Raw genomic sequence first — 17,824 nt, 5'->3', positions numbered from 1 at the left:
CAATGACTGAAGTCATTGACATTGATGGTGCCTTTTCAAGCAAACGAAACAGGAGAGGGATAAAGGAGGGGGGATAAATTTTTGGACTAATCACCACTACAAAATACATCTGTTAAGGCAAACCAAAAGGGCTCGAGGCCATTTATTGCCCTCAGGTGTTTCAACATAGTTATTAAAGCAACCTGCGCAGGTATTAATAAGACCTGGTTCACCATTGGCACTCGTGCCAACTTGTGGAATTTAAGAAAAAAGATTCTCCAAGGTTGGAAGGAGCAGGTTGATTTTTAACCTCCTGTCATCTGCTCCAAAAGTTTCAGCCACATTATGTGAGGAGGTACTGAGTGGAGTCAGGGGCCTTGCAAAGCAAAGTGGGAGAACTGGTGCAACAACTATCAGGTTACTATTTAACACTTCCTAAAAATTTAGTACCTAAAAATTTAGTAGAAGCTGAACAAAGGCAGAGACATAACCCATTGCCTGCCAGCTGTTAGCACTGAAATTTGTCTGGCCAGACGAAGCTGTACAGAAGAAAAATGGAATATAAGATCAGTCTCATGAAAGATAGCCTTAGGAAATTTTAGCAGCAAGCTACTTAATACATTGTAGGAAGAAGAACTTGTATCACAGAGATTTCCTGGAGGTCTGGACACTTTTGTTACATTGCTTTATCTCCATAATAAAGATTCTTATGGATCAGGGAAGGGTAAATCAAATCGATTTTTTTGTAAGATTTAATTTTAGTTTTTCAACTCCTTTATTTCTATTCTAACACCAACAATCTTCACTTACAATTTTACACGTGAATTGCAACAAAGCATATTTTCTTGACATTGTTTCTGAAGGCCTGTCTTTTTTCCCTGTCCATATACAGGAAATGATTGATGAAGCAGACCGAGATGGAGATGGGGAAGTGAACGAACAAGAGTTCCTTCGAATCATGAAAAAGACAAGTTTGTATTAATGTACTGTTTATGCATGTCTCTTGTGTTTCATTCTGTTGCTCTATACACACTTACTGAACAACGGGACAGTGCATAAAGGCAACCGTAGCCTGATGATGTATATGGAAGAGAATACTTAATGACATTCCACTGTGTACAAGAGAAGGAGACAGGTTACTTAAGTTTTAGTAGTTTAAGTTTAAACTTAAGTTTAAGTTACTCAGAGGTAAATACTATTATTGACAATTATATTTATAGGACTGGGATGTAAAAGTGATATTAAAAATGTATATTTCATTTTTATTTGTATCTGTTATAAACATGGCACCTTAATACCATTCATTGCCTTTTTGTGAAACAGCTTTAACCACTCTAAAACTTCAGTTGCCATGAAGAAAACTTGGTATTGTTCAAACCTCTAAGTGTGTTTAGTATTCTTTAAATTTTCAATGAGCTGGTTTAGATTTCTAACTCTGGGGTTCATTTATACTCTACCTATTTATAGAAATTGAGAGCAGGGAGTTGGAATAAAGATGCAAGAGTACTTACTCGTTAGAAGCTGCACAGGGACTTATTAAGGAAAACATTTAGAATATGCATTTTACAACTCAAGTTGAATTACACCTTTTAGAGGTCATCAACTCTGCTTCTGCAGGCGAGTTGCCTGCAATACAACTGAAAATGGCTAAACAAGTGATAAGATTATCACGATAATTTTAATCCTCAAAACAAGTGGATTTGGGTTAAGTGAGATGTTAGAATTTGAAAATTTTCAAATGCAACCTCAACTCACTGAGGATCTGCCCACTTCTGGTTTTAATTGAGGCAGGACAGGGATGTGGGTGACCAACCGGTGGACAGTCGGCAGAAGTTTTTCAAGGGGCTGTGTGCTTCTGTTTTTACATACTTTGTATTTTTAATCCATTCTGGGGCCTCGTGAAACCCGGCACGTAATAGGTCGTCAGCAGGACAGATCCATCAGTTAACTGCATCTACAGCACTTTTTGTTCTGACGAGGAGTAGGAATGTTTCCACCCGATCCAACTAGCTTACCTGCTTCCAGCTTCACATTACTAATTCACCCCAGTCTCTATACACACACACCCGCCAACCTCTTCCCCAACATTGACCTCTTCTCCCCCATCTCCCCCCTACCCCAGCCTGATCACAATTTCTCCCTCCCTACTCCTAGGTAGGGGCCTGTGCTGCAGGCTTTCCAACCTAGCAGCCAGCCAATCTGTCAATTGTGAGGCCCCAGATAGGCATTGCTTGAAAGGTTGAAAATGGATGAGACATCCTGAGAAAGGCCTGGGCTTGTCTCGGATGTTCTGCCATCCACCCTTTTCAGGAACAGGGGGACATCAATCCTATTTGCCTGTGGTGAGCAAAATGGAGGAAATCACCTTGTAACTGCTGAATCTTCACTTGTTGAATCCGCAACAGGCTCTTGTGCCCAGGGTCTACTCAGCTCCGTATAAGCTTATAGGTAGGCCATAACAACTGGTGGCAGCTACTCATGTGAGTAACCTTTACAATTTAGATAAAGGTGGACACATGTTCCATAGTACATTAAAGAGTGGAGAAACCCTATGACATTACTCCACATATGATGGATTCCTCTGTTCCCTTTGCCATTGTGGACAGTGTACCTCATAGGACTGCCAATACCTCATACAATTGCTGCTGTGCCTCAAACAATCTTGTTTTCATTATTAGCCCCAGTTTTTGATCTCTGTGCTGTGGATGAAAGCTTAGAGGGAACATAGTCTTTTCAGCTGCCTAGACATCATTATCTGTTCCTGCTCACTTACGTCATGAGAGTCATCAAGGTAGGCCATTATCTATGTAAGGGGCCTAACTGATATGCTGGGATCTGTGCTGATAGTCTTGATCTGTTTTGGCCCTCCCTAGAATTTTGCACTCTTCTTCTGCAAGGGGTGTATGACAAAGATGAGTGGCTTTCAGAAATATGTACATCACATGGATACAGTGCTTATGGTGAAGGTGAAAATTAGGCATAAGGAGTGGGAATAACATGGTGTCATTTCAGAATGTGGAATGAGAATGGGTGGAGTGAATAAGGTTAGATGAGATAAGGTTTGGGGTTACTGGCAGTAATGGAAAGGACTGAGCAAGTGGGGATGAGAGGAGGTTCATCAAAGCAGTTCATTTGGCGCTGATGGAAGTGATATGGTGATGATAAATGCTATGAATGGAGCAGGATTGATGAGAATCGAAGAGATAGCATTACAAGATTTGGGTAAATATTGCTGCCTACTGACTTAATAGGGTTCAGTGAAACATGTACAGCACAGAATCAATGGTCTCATCATCACACTGCTACTTCTGACTTGGGGTGGTGGTGACCATCCAGCTCTCTTTGCCATTCTTCTTTTCCTCTATCAAGATTCCTCCAAATCTCTGCCTCTATCTTATTGCTGCACTGAGCCTTTACGTACTCAAAATGCTTCACATGACTCATTGTCACCACTCACAGTGAAGGCATGAAACCCTTGCTTCCCCATTGCCCACTAACCACAGCACCCGCCACCCCAATTGCTCCATTCCTGTCTCCAGATTAAAAGGGCCAGGAGTGCAGTTTTTCCTAAGCTAATGTGGACAGCACCAATATTAAAATGGTGGAAACCACAGTAATTTTAATAACCTCTTACTCATGAAAACTAGTTTCTGTGACATTTTTACTTGAGGCATGAATGCCGGTAAACTCCATTTAATCAGGATGCAATAACACAGGGCAAACTAGATAAGACTCCAAAATGACATTCTCCATTTCACAGGCTAAGCTTAAGAAAAGTATCTTTAATTCAACTGAATGCCTTCCAGCATTATAGAGGGCTTGAAATTGTGTGAAAACAATTTGTCCATTGTGCCAAGAACACAAAGAAATAAATTGCATTTAAGTAGTGCCTTTCACAACTCTCAATGTCCCAAAGTCCTTTATAGCCAATGAAGTACTTTTGAAGTGAAGTCACTGTTGTAGGAATCTAATCTTACATTAAGGTGCATCACCCTAACTAGGCTAATAAGGAGCATCATTCCAACTAGTCTATCTTGATGTTATTAATGAGGATGTTTCACCTAAGCTTTTAGCTGTCCAGGTTTGTCAAATGCTTTTTGAGAAGTTTTAATTGGAAACATGCAATTTATGTTGAGGGTCATGATGAGCATCTGCAAACTCCTCATTTATCAATTAACTTCTACCTGTGGTTTGAATCTTGTTCTGAGCAAATAGAGTTGAATTGTTCGAATCTATGTTTTCTCATAAGCTTAATTTTCTTACTTCAAAAGGATTATTGCTCAACCCTTATTGAGTTTGTAAGAATCGTGAATGTCTTCCCTTGTTAGTATGCTTACCTTGTCTTATTTCGTATTCAGATGGGGCAATCATAAGATCATGTTCATTGTTCTTACTAAAAATCATGTGTATTTAATTTATCTCAAGAAATCTGTGCCAAAATGTTATCTGTCATTTCATCAACCATCCATTGAAATGAAGTACCAGCTTGTTGATGATCACAGTGCTTCAGCTTTTTGTAAAGAATAACACCGAAGGCAATTTATTCAGCACTGTTGTCTTGGTGACCATTGAAATTAAAAGTATTTTGGGACAGCTTTGTTCCAAGCTAGCTAGCCTTAATATTTGATCCTGCCCCCACACACACTATTTTAATATAACTATTAATGTTTAGAGTTTGAATTCCTAATGGAAAATGCTAAAGTTTGTACTGTTGGTATAGTCTCCCTGCTGCTTTGAATATTCATTATTCAACAAAACTCCTCCTCTCTATGAGTCCCTTGGTTATCTTATCTAGTTTCACTTGCTTTGTGTGCATATTTACATCCCATGTACCAACTTAGACCTTTTGATTGCCTTATCCACTTGATAACAAGTGTCTAATCAAAATAGAGACCTTGGGCGGAATCGTCCCAGATTTGCGGTAGTGGGTGGGTAAAATGATGTTGTACCCACTGGTCACAATGGCAGCTTCTCACGCTGTACTGTCCCAAACTTGCCGCATTAATTATGTATTCCCGGAAACAGGCCGTTTTCATGGCGAGCAGGCTTTGATTTGCCCGCCATGCCATCACCTCACCTCTTCATCACGCCAGGCGCCACATTTAAAGTACAGCCGCATGCACACCAGTGCTTCCAGCCCAAGAGTGCTGCAGATAAGACATAGCCTCGAAAGGCAAAAAGACTGCAGACCCCAGGTTTAGTGACGCATCCCTTGAGTGCCTTTTGGACACTATAGAAGCCCACCGTGATGTCTTCTACCCCCGCTCTGGCTGTAGGAGGGGCATTACCACTCTGGTGTGGCAGGCAGTGACAGTGGTGATCAGTGCCAATGCTGCACAGAAGAGGTTGACCATCCATTGCAGATAGAGGATGAATGATCTCATCCATGCCACCAGGGTAAGGCAATTATCTAATCACTCTACACTCACACGCAAGCCCATCACTGGCATCTCACCCACTTCCAGGTCAAGGGACATCACCACTCACTCTCACACCCTCACACCTCCATCTGGCCTCATCTCCTCTGGAGAATGCCTCCTCAGCCCTCACCATCTTGAGGCCACTTGCAAAGATCAACTTGTGCCCCCACACAAACCCTAGGATACCCCCCTTCCCCAGTATAGTTCTCACCCTGCAGCCTCTTCCCTTGCCTGAGACCACTTCAACCCCTTCCCCAAGCAAGCCCTAGCCCTGCAACCATACAAAGCCACCCCCACCTTATGGCTGGTCTGGTAGGTAGAGACCTGCACGTGAGCCTCCCTGAAAGTGCTGTGGTGCTTTCTGCGAAGCCTGGCGCTGATAATTGCAAGTGTTGCTCGAAGCAAGGTAGGCAAACAAACCTCAAAGTCCCGAGCAAAGTGCAGCTAGCCAGGTGCATGTCACTTATGTGCAGTTGTGAAACATGTCGGCGTGATTGGGCGGACGATTCAGCCTGGGGGGATGAGAGTGGCGGCCTAGCCTTATAATGAAATGCGGATGTATTACAATGAGGTTCCTGACGTCCGATGTCAGGAAACCTGGCCCACCATCAACAGGCTGAGCGGACGATCATAAACTGGTTTCACAACGTTGTGAAACTGATTTTTGGCCTTCTCGCCATATTGTCCGTTCACGCCACCAAGCATGCCCAATGCCTGTGGGCACAGAAAATTCCACCCCTTGTATGAAATGGAGTGAATGACACCACCAAAGCAAGATGATTGTGCAATGGCACAAACTCCTTAAAGGGTCATTGCCTGAAGTATATTTCTGTTATTGGATGATGATAATTCTACTGGAGGTTAAACTATCTTCAAAGAATGAAGACTGTACAATTGATAGGAAATTTCATACTACACCATGACAACAGCCAAGAGAGTGTATCTCTCAGGTGGGACTATCTGCATTGCATCCTGCTAAGAACAGTGCACTTATCCTAAATTGAACAATGTGACTTGGGTGTATATTTTGTATTAGACATTATTTAATTTATAACATCCAATTATTTGTAATTTCATTTAAGTCAAGGATATAGAATCTATATAGCTTTCCAATGATGCTTTTTGTTTTCCTTTTCTCTTAACAATATTTTGATGCAAGAACATTGTGAAAATTACAGGCTAATTATGACAAAAAGATTGTATAATAACGTCTGGTAATTATATTCTCACTTTTATTTAACATTAAATATTTTTCATCTTTTTATCTTGCATGTTTAATCTCATAATAAAATGGCAAGTACTGCAGTTACAAAATTCATTTGTGTGTTCTGTAGCCAGGAGCATTAAATTTGTATAACAGTCATTGATTTAATTTAGAGAAAACATGGATTCCTTACATTAATTGCTTTATCCCTTCTGTAGATATATTGTGACAGCAGAGAGAGTCCCACAATATTCTCCAAATAATCATACAAAGATGGTGCCTACAGTCATGAATAAAAGTATTGTAATACTCAGCTAAAAATACATTAAAAAAACTAAATAGGATTGTTAAATCACAAAAATATTAAACAAGTGGATGATGTAATGAGGAGTGCAGTCCTGATGATCCCATTGCTTGGAGATATCTACTATGGACGGTAATTTACCCTTTGGTATTCCGAGTTCGTCATCATCTCTCATGTTGGGAAGGGTCTTGCTTCTGTCTTTTCCAAAAGATAAGGACATCAAGCAAAGGACTATTGCCAAGAATTTCCTCTCTGGTTGTTCTAATTGGCTTTGGCAGAAACCTTTTTATGTAGTTTGAATGGGATGTCCACTGAATATCTGCCCAAATTACATGACCTGTCGCGAGAACCCCTGAGGAAATTCCCAGTGTACACCTGGCAGCCCAGGTCTATTGTCCCCGTTTTGTTTGCAGGTGTGAAATTATCAGAAAAGTTTGAATATTCTTGTTTGTTATGTGATAAAGGTGGCTGCCTAATTCCCATGCATCCAAAGGTCTGCATAATTCCCACACAATGGAGCATTTTTTGTGATAATTGTTGTTTTTGTCCTGTGCATTATTAATTGAGCAACTTAAACCTGAGAGCCAGTTCTCTGGCTAATGACTCATGCCAACTTACAGATTGTATCTGTATATTTCACTGAAACACGTTTAATGCAGTTAGTTAAATCATTTTGAGGAAACAGTGGGTCCAAATCTAATGACTTGAATAGCTCTTAGCTCCTGGAAAAAGTTCACTATTGGGAAAAGGCAGGGGGGTGGGACTAATTGAATAGTCCTTTCAAAGAGCTGGCACAGGTCCGATGGGCTGAATGGCCTCCTTCTGCGTTGCATCATCCAATGATCCTGGGCTATGAAGACAACAATGAAGAACTCACCAACTGGATGTCCAAAGATCTACAACTGGTCTTCAATCTCAAACAGCGAGCAATTTTTCACTTGTCTTAATAGCAAATACCCTATTTGCAATCTATGGCAGAACTTTCTCATGCCACCCACGGCGGGCAGGGTGGGGGTGAATTCAGCGGGAGATCCAAAAGCAGGATTTTCCGCTACAGGACGCCATGGCGGGTCATATTTCCTGCCAGAGGCTGGCATGAAAGGTATGCAGATAAAGGTCCAATCAGAGGGGAGGCAATGGCGTAGTGATATTGTCTCTGGACTAGTAATCCAGAGACCCAGGGTAATGCTCTGGGAACCCAGGGTTGAATCCCACCACGGCAGATGGTGGAATTTGAATTCAATAAAAATGTGGAACTAAAAGTCTAATGATGACCATTAAGCCATTGTCGATTCTTGTGAAAACCCATCTGGTTCACTAATGCCCTTTAGGGAAGGAAATCTGCTGTCCTTACCTGGTCTGGCCTACATGTGATTCCAGGCCCACAGCAATGCCCTCTGAACTAGGGCAACTAGGGATGGGTAAGGCCCTCCCCGGGAAAGCCTATGCCAGAGTGCTAGAGAGGAGACTTTGTTTATTAGTTGAACCTCAGATTTCCACCCTAGCCGTAGAACAGTTCGTAGAACAGCTCTTTGCCCTCTCACAGATATTTGACAGATCATGGGAGTTTGCTAATTTAGTCTACCTCTATTTTGTAGAGGTTATACGACCACCTTCAGGATATTTTATGGGAGGTGCTGCAGGAATATGAGGTGCTGGTGCCACTTCTGTGTGCTATCAGGTCCCTCTATTTGCGGAGCGAGAATTGTGTCCACATTCTCGACATTAAGTTGAATTCATTCAAGGTGGGTGTTGGACTCCGTGCGTCTTGTCCCCACTCGTTTGTGATTTTCATGGACAGGATATCAAGGCGCAGCGGAGGTATGGAGAGTATCCAGTTTGGGGGCTTGAGGGTGGCATCTCTACTGTTTGCAGATGATGTTGTGCTTCTTGCCTCATCCGACTGTGATCTCCAGCGCACAGTCGAATGTTTCGCTGTTGAGTGTGACGTGGCTGGGATGAGGATTAGCACCTCCAAATCTGAGGTCATTGTTCTCTCCCGGAAAAGAGCAGGTTGCTCTCTCCAGGTGAGGGGGAAACAGCCTCCCTTAGTGGAGTAGTTCAAGTATCTTGGGATTTTGTTCGTGAGTGATGGCAGGGGGAGCGTGAGATTGACCAAAGGATTGGTATGGCGGATACAGTTCTGCGGGCACTCTACCCGTCTGTGGTGGTGAAGTGGGAGTTGAGTTTTAGGACCAAGCTCTCGGTTTATTGGTCGATCTACATCCTCTTCCTCACCTATGGTCAAGCACTGTGGGTAATGAGCGAAAGAATAAGATTTCGGGTACAAGCAGCAGAAATGAGGTTTCTCCGCAGGGTTGCTGGGCATACTCTCCGGGACAGGGTGAGGAGTTCAGCAATCTGGGAGAGCCTCGGAGTAGAATCGCTGCTCCTCCGGATCGAGGGGGGCCAGTTGAGGTAGTTCAGGCATCTGATAAGGATGCTCCCTGGTGGTCTCCCACTGGAACTGTACCAGGCAGGGCCAACTGGCCGGAGACCTTGAGGCCGACCCAGGACAAGCTGGAGGGATTACATCTCTTGACTGGCCTGGGAATGCCTGGGAATTTCCCAGGAGGAGCGGGAATCTGTGGCTGAGGAAAGGGAAGTTTTGTCAGCCCTGCTCAGCTTACTGCCATCCCAAACCTGACCAGGAGAAGTGGTGTGAAAATGGATGGATTGATGGACCTGAAGAGCAGTAATCTCAGGATTACTCCCAGTGCCATGTGCTAGTGAGCATAAGAATAGGAAGATTGAGCAATTCAACACGTGGCTGGAGAAATGGAGTAGGAGGGACAATTTTAGATTTCTGAGGCACTGGGGCCAGTTCTAGGGCAGGTTGGGCCTGTACAAGAAGGATGGGTTATACTTCAACAGAACTGGGACTAATGTCCTCGCGGGGCGGGAATCCCAAGGTCTTCTAAAGCATGTAGATACTAAAAGGGTAGTAAAAGTAAGGGTATGGCTGATTAGGGATACAAAAAGGGGACTTGCAGGTGGAGGCAGGAGAAATAGCGGAGGTATTAAACAAGTACTTTGCATCTGTCTTTACAAAGGTAGAAGATGCTACCAAGGCCGAGGTGAGAGAGGTGGTAACTGGTACACTAGCAGAATTTACAATTGACAAGGAGGTGGTTTTAGAAAGGCTATCTTTACTTAAGGTACCAGGACTGGATGAGATGCATCCAAGGATACTGAGGGAAGTGAGAGTGGAAATTTCAGAGGCACTGGTAATAATCTTCCATAGATGCAGGGCTGGTGCTAGAGGACCAGAGAATTGCGAATGTTACACCCTTGTTCAAAAATGGGTGAAGGACAAAGCTGGCAACTACAGACCAGTCAGTCTGACTTCAGCAGTAGGAAAATTTCTGGAAGCTATAGTTCAGGACAAAAATCAATAGTCACTTAGACAAGTGCAGGATAATTAAGAAAAGCTAGCATGGATTCATCAAGGGAAAATCATGTTTAACTAACCTGCTGGAGTTTTCTGAGGAGGTAACAGAGAAGGTTGATAAGGACAACACTGTTGATGTGATGTATATGGATTTTCAAAAGGCACTTGATACAGTGCCACACAACAGACTTGTGAGCAAAATTCTAGCTCATTCAATAAAAGGGAAAGTAGGCACTTGGATAAGAAATTGGCTGAGTGTCAAGAAACAGAGAGGAGTGATAAATGGTTGTTTTTCAGATTGGAGGAAGGTTTGTAGTGGAGTTCCCCAGGGGTCAGTGTTGGGACCCTTGCTCTTCCTGATATAAATTAATGACCTAGATTGTAGTGTTCAGGGCACGATTTCAAAATTTGCAGATGATACAAAGATTGGAAATGTTGTCAACTGTGATGAGGATAGTCTTGAACTTCAAAAGGACATAGACATGGTGGAATGGGCAGGCAAGTGGCAGATGAAGTTCAATGCAGAGAAGTGTGAAGTGATTCATTTTGACAGGAAGAATATGGAGGCACGGTATAAAATAAAGGGAGAAACTCTAAAGGAGGCGCAGGAACAGGGGCACACCTTGGCGTATATATATATATACACAAGTCATTGAAGATGGTAGGGCATGTTGAGAGAGCAGCTAATAAAGCTTATATTATCTTAAGCTTTATTAATAGGGGCATTGAGTATAAGAGTAAGGAGGTCATGCTGAACTTGTATAAGACACTAGTTATGCCTCTTCTGGAATACTGCATCCAGTTCTGGGCGCTGTACTTGAGGAAGGATGTGAAGGCATTGGAGAGACTGCAGAGGAGATTCACAAGAATAATTCCAGGGATAAAGAACTGTCGCTGTGAGGATAGATTGGAGAGGTTGGGACTGTTTTCCTTGGAGAAAAAAAGACTGAGAGCAGACTTGATTGAGGTATTCAAGATCCTGAGGAGTATGGACAGGGTAAATAGTGAGAAACTTCCCACCAAAGAAAGCATCAAGAACTAGAGATTCAAAATAATTGGCAAAAGGAGTAAAAGTGATGTGAGGAAAAATTTTTTCACCCAGAGTGTGGTTGGAGTCTGGAACAAACTTCCTGAGAGGGTGGTAGAGGCAAGTTCAATCGAGGTTTTCAAAGGGGAATTAGATTGCTATCTAAAAAGAATGAATGTGCAAGGTTATGGGGATAAGGCAGGAGAGTGGGGCTAGGGAGAATGCTCTTTCAGAGAGCCAGTGCAGACTCGATGGGCTGAACGGCATCCTTCTGCACTGTAAAGATTCTGTAAGGAGAGGAATGAAAAGGTTTGAGGGGGGGAGGTTGGGGCTGCTGGGGAAAGACGGTGTCAGAGGGGGTCGTTCAAGGTGACAGATGGAATGGAGTGGGAGGGTGGGAAAGGAAGAGATGGGGAGAGTGGCTTGTGCAGGTCTGAAGGGGCACGGGGGTGGGTGTAGAGTTCTGAAGGGGCATGGGGGGATGTTAAGGTGTGAAGAGGTTCACAGGGAGGGGTTGGAGGAGTCAATGGTGGACTCCTGGGGTGCAAACTGAGGGTAACTGTGGTAGGAGGATATGATGAATGTTAAACGAGGCAGTGGTGAACTTGCACCTGGAGTACTGTATACAATCGGGGAGGTGGTGGTGTGGTGGTATTGTCACTGGACTAGTAATCCAGAGACCTGATGTAATGTTCTGGGAACCCAAGTTTGTATCAACAACATTGTCCTTATCAACCTTCTATGTTACCTCATCAGAAAACTCCAGCAAGTTAGTTAAATATGACTTTCCCTTAATGAATCCATGCTGTCTTTCCTTAATGAAACCATTGTTAATTGTTGTAAAAAAAAAATCTGGTTCACTAATGTCATTTAGGAAAGGAAATCTGTTGTCCTTACCTGGTGTGACCTACATGTGACACCAGTTCCAGAGCATTACCAGCAAACCAGGGGATCAACTGAAGAGTGCAAGATGGCATGTCAGGAATAGCACCAGGCATACCCAAAAATGAGGTGTCAACTTGGTGAAACTACAACACAGGACTACTTGCGTGCCGAACAGTGTAAGCAGCAAGCGATAGACAGAGCTAAGTCATTCCAACCAACGGATCAGATCTAAGCTCTGCAGTTGTGCCACATCCCGTCATGAATGGTGGTGGACAATTAAACAACTCACTGGAAAGGTTGAGCAGGTTGGGCCTCTATTCACTGAAGTTTAGAAAAATGAGAGGTGATCTAATTGAAACACAAGATTTTGAGGGGGCTTGACAGGGTTGAGGATAGATGACAGTGGATTTTCCTCTCAAGGGGAATCCAGAATGAGGGAACATGGTTTAAGCATAAGGGGTCACCTCTTTAAGATAGAGATGAAGAGGAATTTCTTTTTTCAAGGGGTCGTTAACCTTTGGAATTTTCTTCCATAGAGAGCAGTAAGGTTAGGTCATTTAATATATTAAAGGCTGAGTTAGACAGATGTTTCATTGACAAGGGAGTCATGGGTTATGGGGGACAGGTAGGAAAGTACAGTTAAAGGCCACAGTCAGATCAGCCATGATCTTATTGAATGATGGAGCAGGCTTGATGGGCCAAATAGCTTACTCCTGCTCCTATTTCTTATAATCTGATCTCACCATTGTTTCCAAAGACATAAGTGGGAACACATTTCGCACATCCTGCAAAATAATTTGCGACTTCCCTAACAAATAACATAGACTCATCATCAATGTTGGCATTGAAATCCCTGTGATGCTGTCATTATGAATTCCATGGCGAGACTGAATCAAAACTGCTTGGAACATCAAAAAGGTTGTGATCTGAATCCTTGTGGCACCAGAATATAAATATTGTTCCAATGGACTCTTTACCTTTGCTGCTGCATAGATCACCAACCCTCAGGATTTCTAAGCAGAATTCACGCCATCTCCTGGACAACACAAACCCCAGGAACTGCTCCAGCAGTTAGGCAGCCCACAGATTGTGAATGCCCTGCCAGAGTCTCAAGACTCAGCCAGGTGCCAGTGGTGGACTGCGTGTATTGAAGTTCTGGATTCTACACACTAGTCGCCATGCCTGGTGCAAGATATCCTGGAGACGCAAATTCAACAGATTATCAGACTTCAAAAATTTAGCCCAACTCGATAGCCTCCGAATGGTGGACAGCACAAAAGGACTGCTTGACAAAAGCACCACATAAGAGATTCGTCATGAACTACATCAGACAACCTCAAACTCTTCACAAGACTCCACTGCTGCCAGCATAGATGAAGCAAAGGATGGCTCAGTTGCAATGAAGAAAGGGAAGGCAGCCAATGGAGATCGTATCCATCTGAAATTTTTTCAGTTGCTACCTCCAAGTTTTGGTCAGTCCCATAAGAACTCTTATCTTGAATTCAGCTCTTTTTTTGTAAGTGGTCAGTCTCTCCTATATTTTTTCATAAAACATGCCCCCCCCCCCCCCCCACTACCCTGCAAAATTTCCTGTGATGCCTGTACAGGTTGAGGTTTATATGGATTGTACAATGGGTCTCCACACTCAGCCATGTACATCAGATGGATGACAGCTATATACCCAAAGACCTTCTGTACAGTGAACTGGTCACTGAGTTATGACCTCATGGGTGTCTCTAGCTCTGCTACAAGGAGACCTGCAAGCGAGGTCGGAAGATGGCGTACATTGACACTGACGGTCATGATCGCCGGAGCTGACTTTTTGTAAGGCCATTGGAAGAGGGAAGTGGAAACAAAAAGCTCAGCTGGCCAAGAGGGTCCATAGAAAACAGAGGCCAGCAAATAGTACACCCTTTTATCCCACTGTCTTCATCTGCAGCAAATGTAGCAGAAACTGCCTTTGGTGCTCATGAGCCACACCAGGCTGCACTCAACACAGGAGTTGAGCACCACATGCAAACCATCATCTCAGGGAAAACTGCCAGGATTCTACAATGGCTCTTCACTGTCATGTTAAAACAGATTATAATCTTGTATTTATTCTATTCCTATAATAAATTAGGCACCACTCATATAAGACCATTAGACCTGTGCCCTGCAACATAATTGTCACTGAGAGTTGCTGATGATGGAGGTAGTCTACCCTCCAGTCCCAGAGCTGTCTTGTAATCAAGTTCTCAATGGATAAGGGTTCAATCCAGTCCAGTGCCAACAACTCCACTTCAAAACAAAAAAGTGCAACTTCAGGTAGGTAGATGTCAGTAAAAAGATAGATGTTTTCTTTTGACCTGAGTAATGCCAAATAGTCAAGCTGAGAGGCCCAATACCTTTATTTATTCAGCAAAAAATTCAATTTACAAGTAAAGCAGGTTTAACACATTACAATAATTAAGCGTGCATTCTAATATTGTACTGATTCTCAAAGCACAAAAGGTGTCCTTTTATATTCTTCTACATTTAGCAAACCTGAATTTTCATCCTTTCCCTTGTTTGACTTCTTTCTGCCACCTGACCTCACATGGCACTTTCCCCTTCAGTGATTTTCCATTGCTCCCAGCCTGACCCAAACCTAAGTTATTCTGCACATAGTTGTACATCTGTTCTCCCCACTATCTGTCTGGTTTTCATGTGAAAATTGCAAAGGAGCAGCTGCATCTTTAATAACTCTTTTGTTTTTAAAACCTTTGCAGCCAAAGGTTGTCTTCTGGTCGACTTTAAGGTGTCTTATTCACTACATTACAGTTCAATTAAACAAACTGCTCATTTCGCAGTAAGCATTCCATTCTACGTGCTAAGCTAGTTTTAAAACTTCCCAGCTACCTCTCTGTCAAGCTAACTTTTTTTTTTACTTCCTGGGTGCTTTGCTTCTTTTACCCCGTTCCAACAATGATGTCTTAAGTAGTCTTCCCATACAAGATGTTGTCTAGTTCTATTCATGTATGGAGGGAGAACAAATGAAGAACGGCTGGAAATTCTAATTTATTGCAGATTGGTATGTATTTGCCACATTTTCTGCTAGGGGGAGGGGCAGCACCGGACACCTTGTCTTTGATGAAATTGCAAGCAGCCGGAGCTTGCAATTCATTCCAAGTAATTAAATAAGTAGGAAATGGTGGTAGATCATATTTCTGCACCACAGGCACCCAGATGATGATTCAATTAAAACCTAAATGACATACTGTAATCAGCAGGCTGTCTAATGTGACTGAAAATCAGTCGACCGTCATGTAGAACACAAGAGGGCACTCTTGCTATTGCGATGTACTCTTCATGCTGTATGTATATAGTATTGTATTACATGGCTAATCTTATTTATTTTGCTGGGGTTAAGGTGTAGTCTTATATATTTACACTTACTTGCTGTGTAAACATGATAAGTTGCATTTACGTTAAAAGGAATTTTGTTCTTAAAATTAGTGTAGTTATCAAAAGAAGTAGCCAGTAGGAACTTTGGAAATGGCAACTTGGGGACAGTGAAGTTTAGGTGAGTGTGGAGCCTTGTGGTTACCTTCTGTGTAGTCCAGTTTCTGAGCAGTATTATTAGAAACTTCAAAAATGTTAAACAAGAATTGAAAGTCTCTTTTTAAAAATGAAGTAATTTTTATCCATTCACCTTTATATCTCGCAAAATATCAAAGAATCAAAATTTTTCAATTAATGTTTGTCACAGTAAAGCAAATCTCAAAATTAAAGCCCAGATCCCACACCCAACCCTTTCTCTATCTTTTTGCAGTTGTGAAAGCTGGCAACTCGGATGACGATAAAGAAAAGTAGCCATACAATAAATTGCAGTATACAGCACTGGCTGTGCAACGAGCCAGAAGGAGCCCCCCACCGCCCCCATTCTGGTGTTCCAGGTGACAGCATAGAAAATAGGGCAAAGTAATTCCAGAGAAAATTTCAACCAGGTACTGTTTTGCCTCACTGTTTAATAGTATTATTTCAGTTCCCTGTATTAATGATGTGTGGCTTGCACAATAGAGTCTCTCGTAATACAATTTGTAGTTGTTACGGTTGGTCCATTTAAACAATTGACATTGGTGACTTCTTATTGGTTTAGGGAAGAAATTTTTTTATTGAGGCGAAGGAGATAACCATGAGTCAAGTCAGATTAAAACTTAAATCCTCACCTCCTAAATATAATTTATTGAAGAACTTGTGACCAAAGAACATAGTGAACTATTCACTTACTATGATAAATTTTAAATTTGATTACTGTTACATTACCTCTCCCGTCAGATGTGTTTTAATGCAAAAATCACAATCTTGTCATACTGTAGGTTATCAAGGGCACAGCTGAGGGCTTCACAGAGAGAGAAAGGTTGAGCAATGAGAATAAGCATGACAGGAAAACATTCAGTGATGTGATGTGATGGAGAACAGCAGGCAGCTGTCACACCTGGTTGTCAGCTATGCTGCAAACAAGATCCTACGCAGGTGAACTCCTGTGCAGACAATTTACCCTTCATTAGATAACTAAATCAATCAGCATATTGGAAAGAAGAGTGGGAATCATAGAATTACATTTCATGAGATAGAAAAGATGTAGGGTAATTAAAAAAGTTAGTGGGCTGAGTTAGAAAACAAATGTCCACAGAAGGTGATTGTAATATGGAATTCCTTGCTACAAACTTATGGTTGAAGTAAAGCTCATAAATTAGCTTGTAAAATAAACACATTAAAGGTTATTCATTTCAAGTTTGTCTTGCAAGAAATCCATGCATCAACTTTAGAAATGGAAAAAAATCAGAGAAAATTAAGTGGGTTTTCAAGTTAAGCACTCTTCACTTTACACAGATAGCAATAATCCAACAGATGCCTGAGAGTTCATAAAGATACAGTGGGCAACTTGAAGGCCAAGAATGTGACATAGTTATGTACAGAAACTCATACAAACATACAAATTAGGTGCAGGAGGAGGCCACTCGGCCCCTTGAGCCTGTTCTGCCATTCAATAAGATCATGGCTGATCTGAATGAAACCTCAACCCCATATTCCTGCCTACCCCCAATAACCTTTCACCCCCTTGTTAATCAAGAATCTGTCTAGCTCTGCCTTAAAAATATTCAAGGACTCTGCTTCCACCACCTTTTGAGAAAGAGAATTCCAAAAACTCACTACCCTCTGAAAGAAAAACATTCTCCTCAACTCTGTCTTAAATGAGCGACCCCTTATTTTTAAACCATGACCCCTAGTTCTAGATTCTCCCACAAGAAGAAACATCCTCTCCCCATCCACCCTGTCAAGACCCCTCAGGATCTTAAAGGTTTCAATTAAATATCCTCTTACTCTTCTAAATTCCAGTCGATACAAGCCCAATCTGTCCAGCCTTTCCTCATAAGACAGCCTGCCCATTCCTGGTATTAGTCTAGTAAATCTTCTCTGAACCGCTTCTAATGCATTTACATCTTTCTTTAAATAAGGAGGCCAGTACTGTGCACAACACTCCAGATGTGGTCTCACCAATGCCCGGTACAACTGAAGCATAATCTCCCTACTTTTGTAATCAATTCCCCTCACAATAAATGATAACATTCCATTAGCTTTCCTAATT

General features: G+C 42.2%; 2 protein-coding genes across 4 annotated transcripts in view; one reads left to right on the top strand and one right to left on the bottom strand.

Annotated features, from left to right (window-relative positions):
- LOC144683759 (centrin-2) overlaps nt 1-6,704 on the top strand; it is a 30,204-nt gene extending 23,500 nt beyond the window's left edge. For 2 of the 3 annotated variants that reach the window (XM_078547124.1, XM_078547122.1), the window contains exon 5: nt 872-6,704. In XM_078547124.1, coding sequence (XP_078403250.1) covers nt 872-961 — 90 coding nt within the window. In that variant the 3' untranslated portion in view covers nt 962-6,704. The remainder of the gene's footprint in view (nt 1-871) is intronic. The other variant, XM_078547123.1, reaches the window with a different exon arrangement.
- nsdhl (NAD(P) dependent 3-beta-hydroxysteroid dehydrogenase NSDHL) overlaps nt 1-17,824 on the bottom strand; it is a 63,498-nt gene that overhangs the window by 41,411 nt on the left and 4,263 nt on the right. The gene's annotated exons all lie outside the window — the stretch shown is intronic.

The sequence above is a fragment of the Cetorhinus maximus genome, chromosome 8 (assembly GCF_964194155.1).
Source record: "Cetorhinus maximus chromosome 8, sCetMax3.hap1.1, whole genome shotgun sequence".
NCBI classification, from domain to species: Eukaryota; Metazoa; Chordata; class Chondrichthyes; order Lamniformes; family Cetorhinidae; genus Cetorhinus; species Cetorhinus maximus.
Note: the sequence above shows the minus strand (reverse complement) of the source record. Positions and strands in the feature narration are given on the sequence as shown.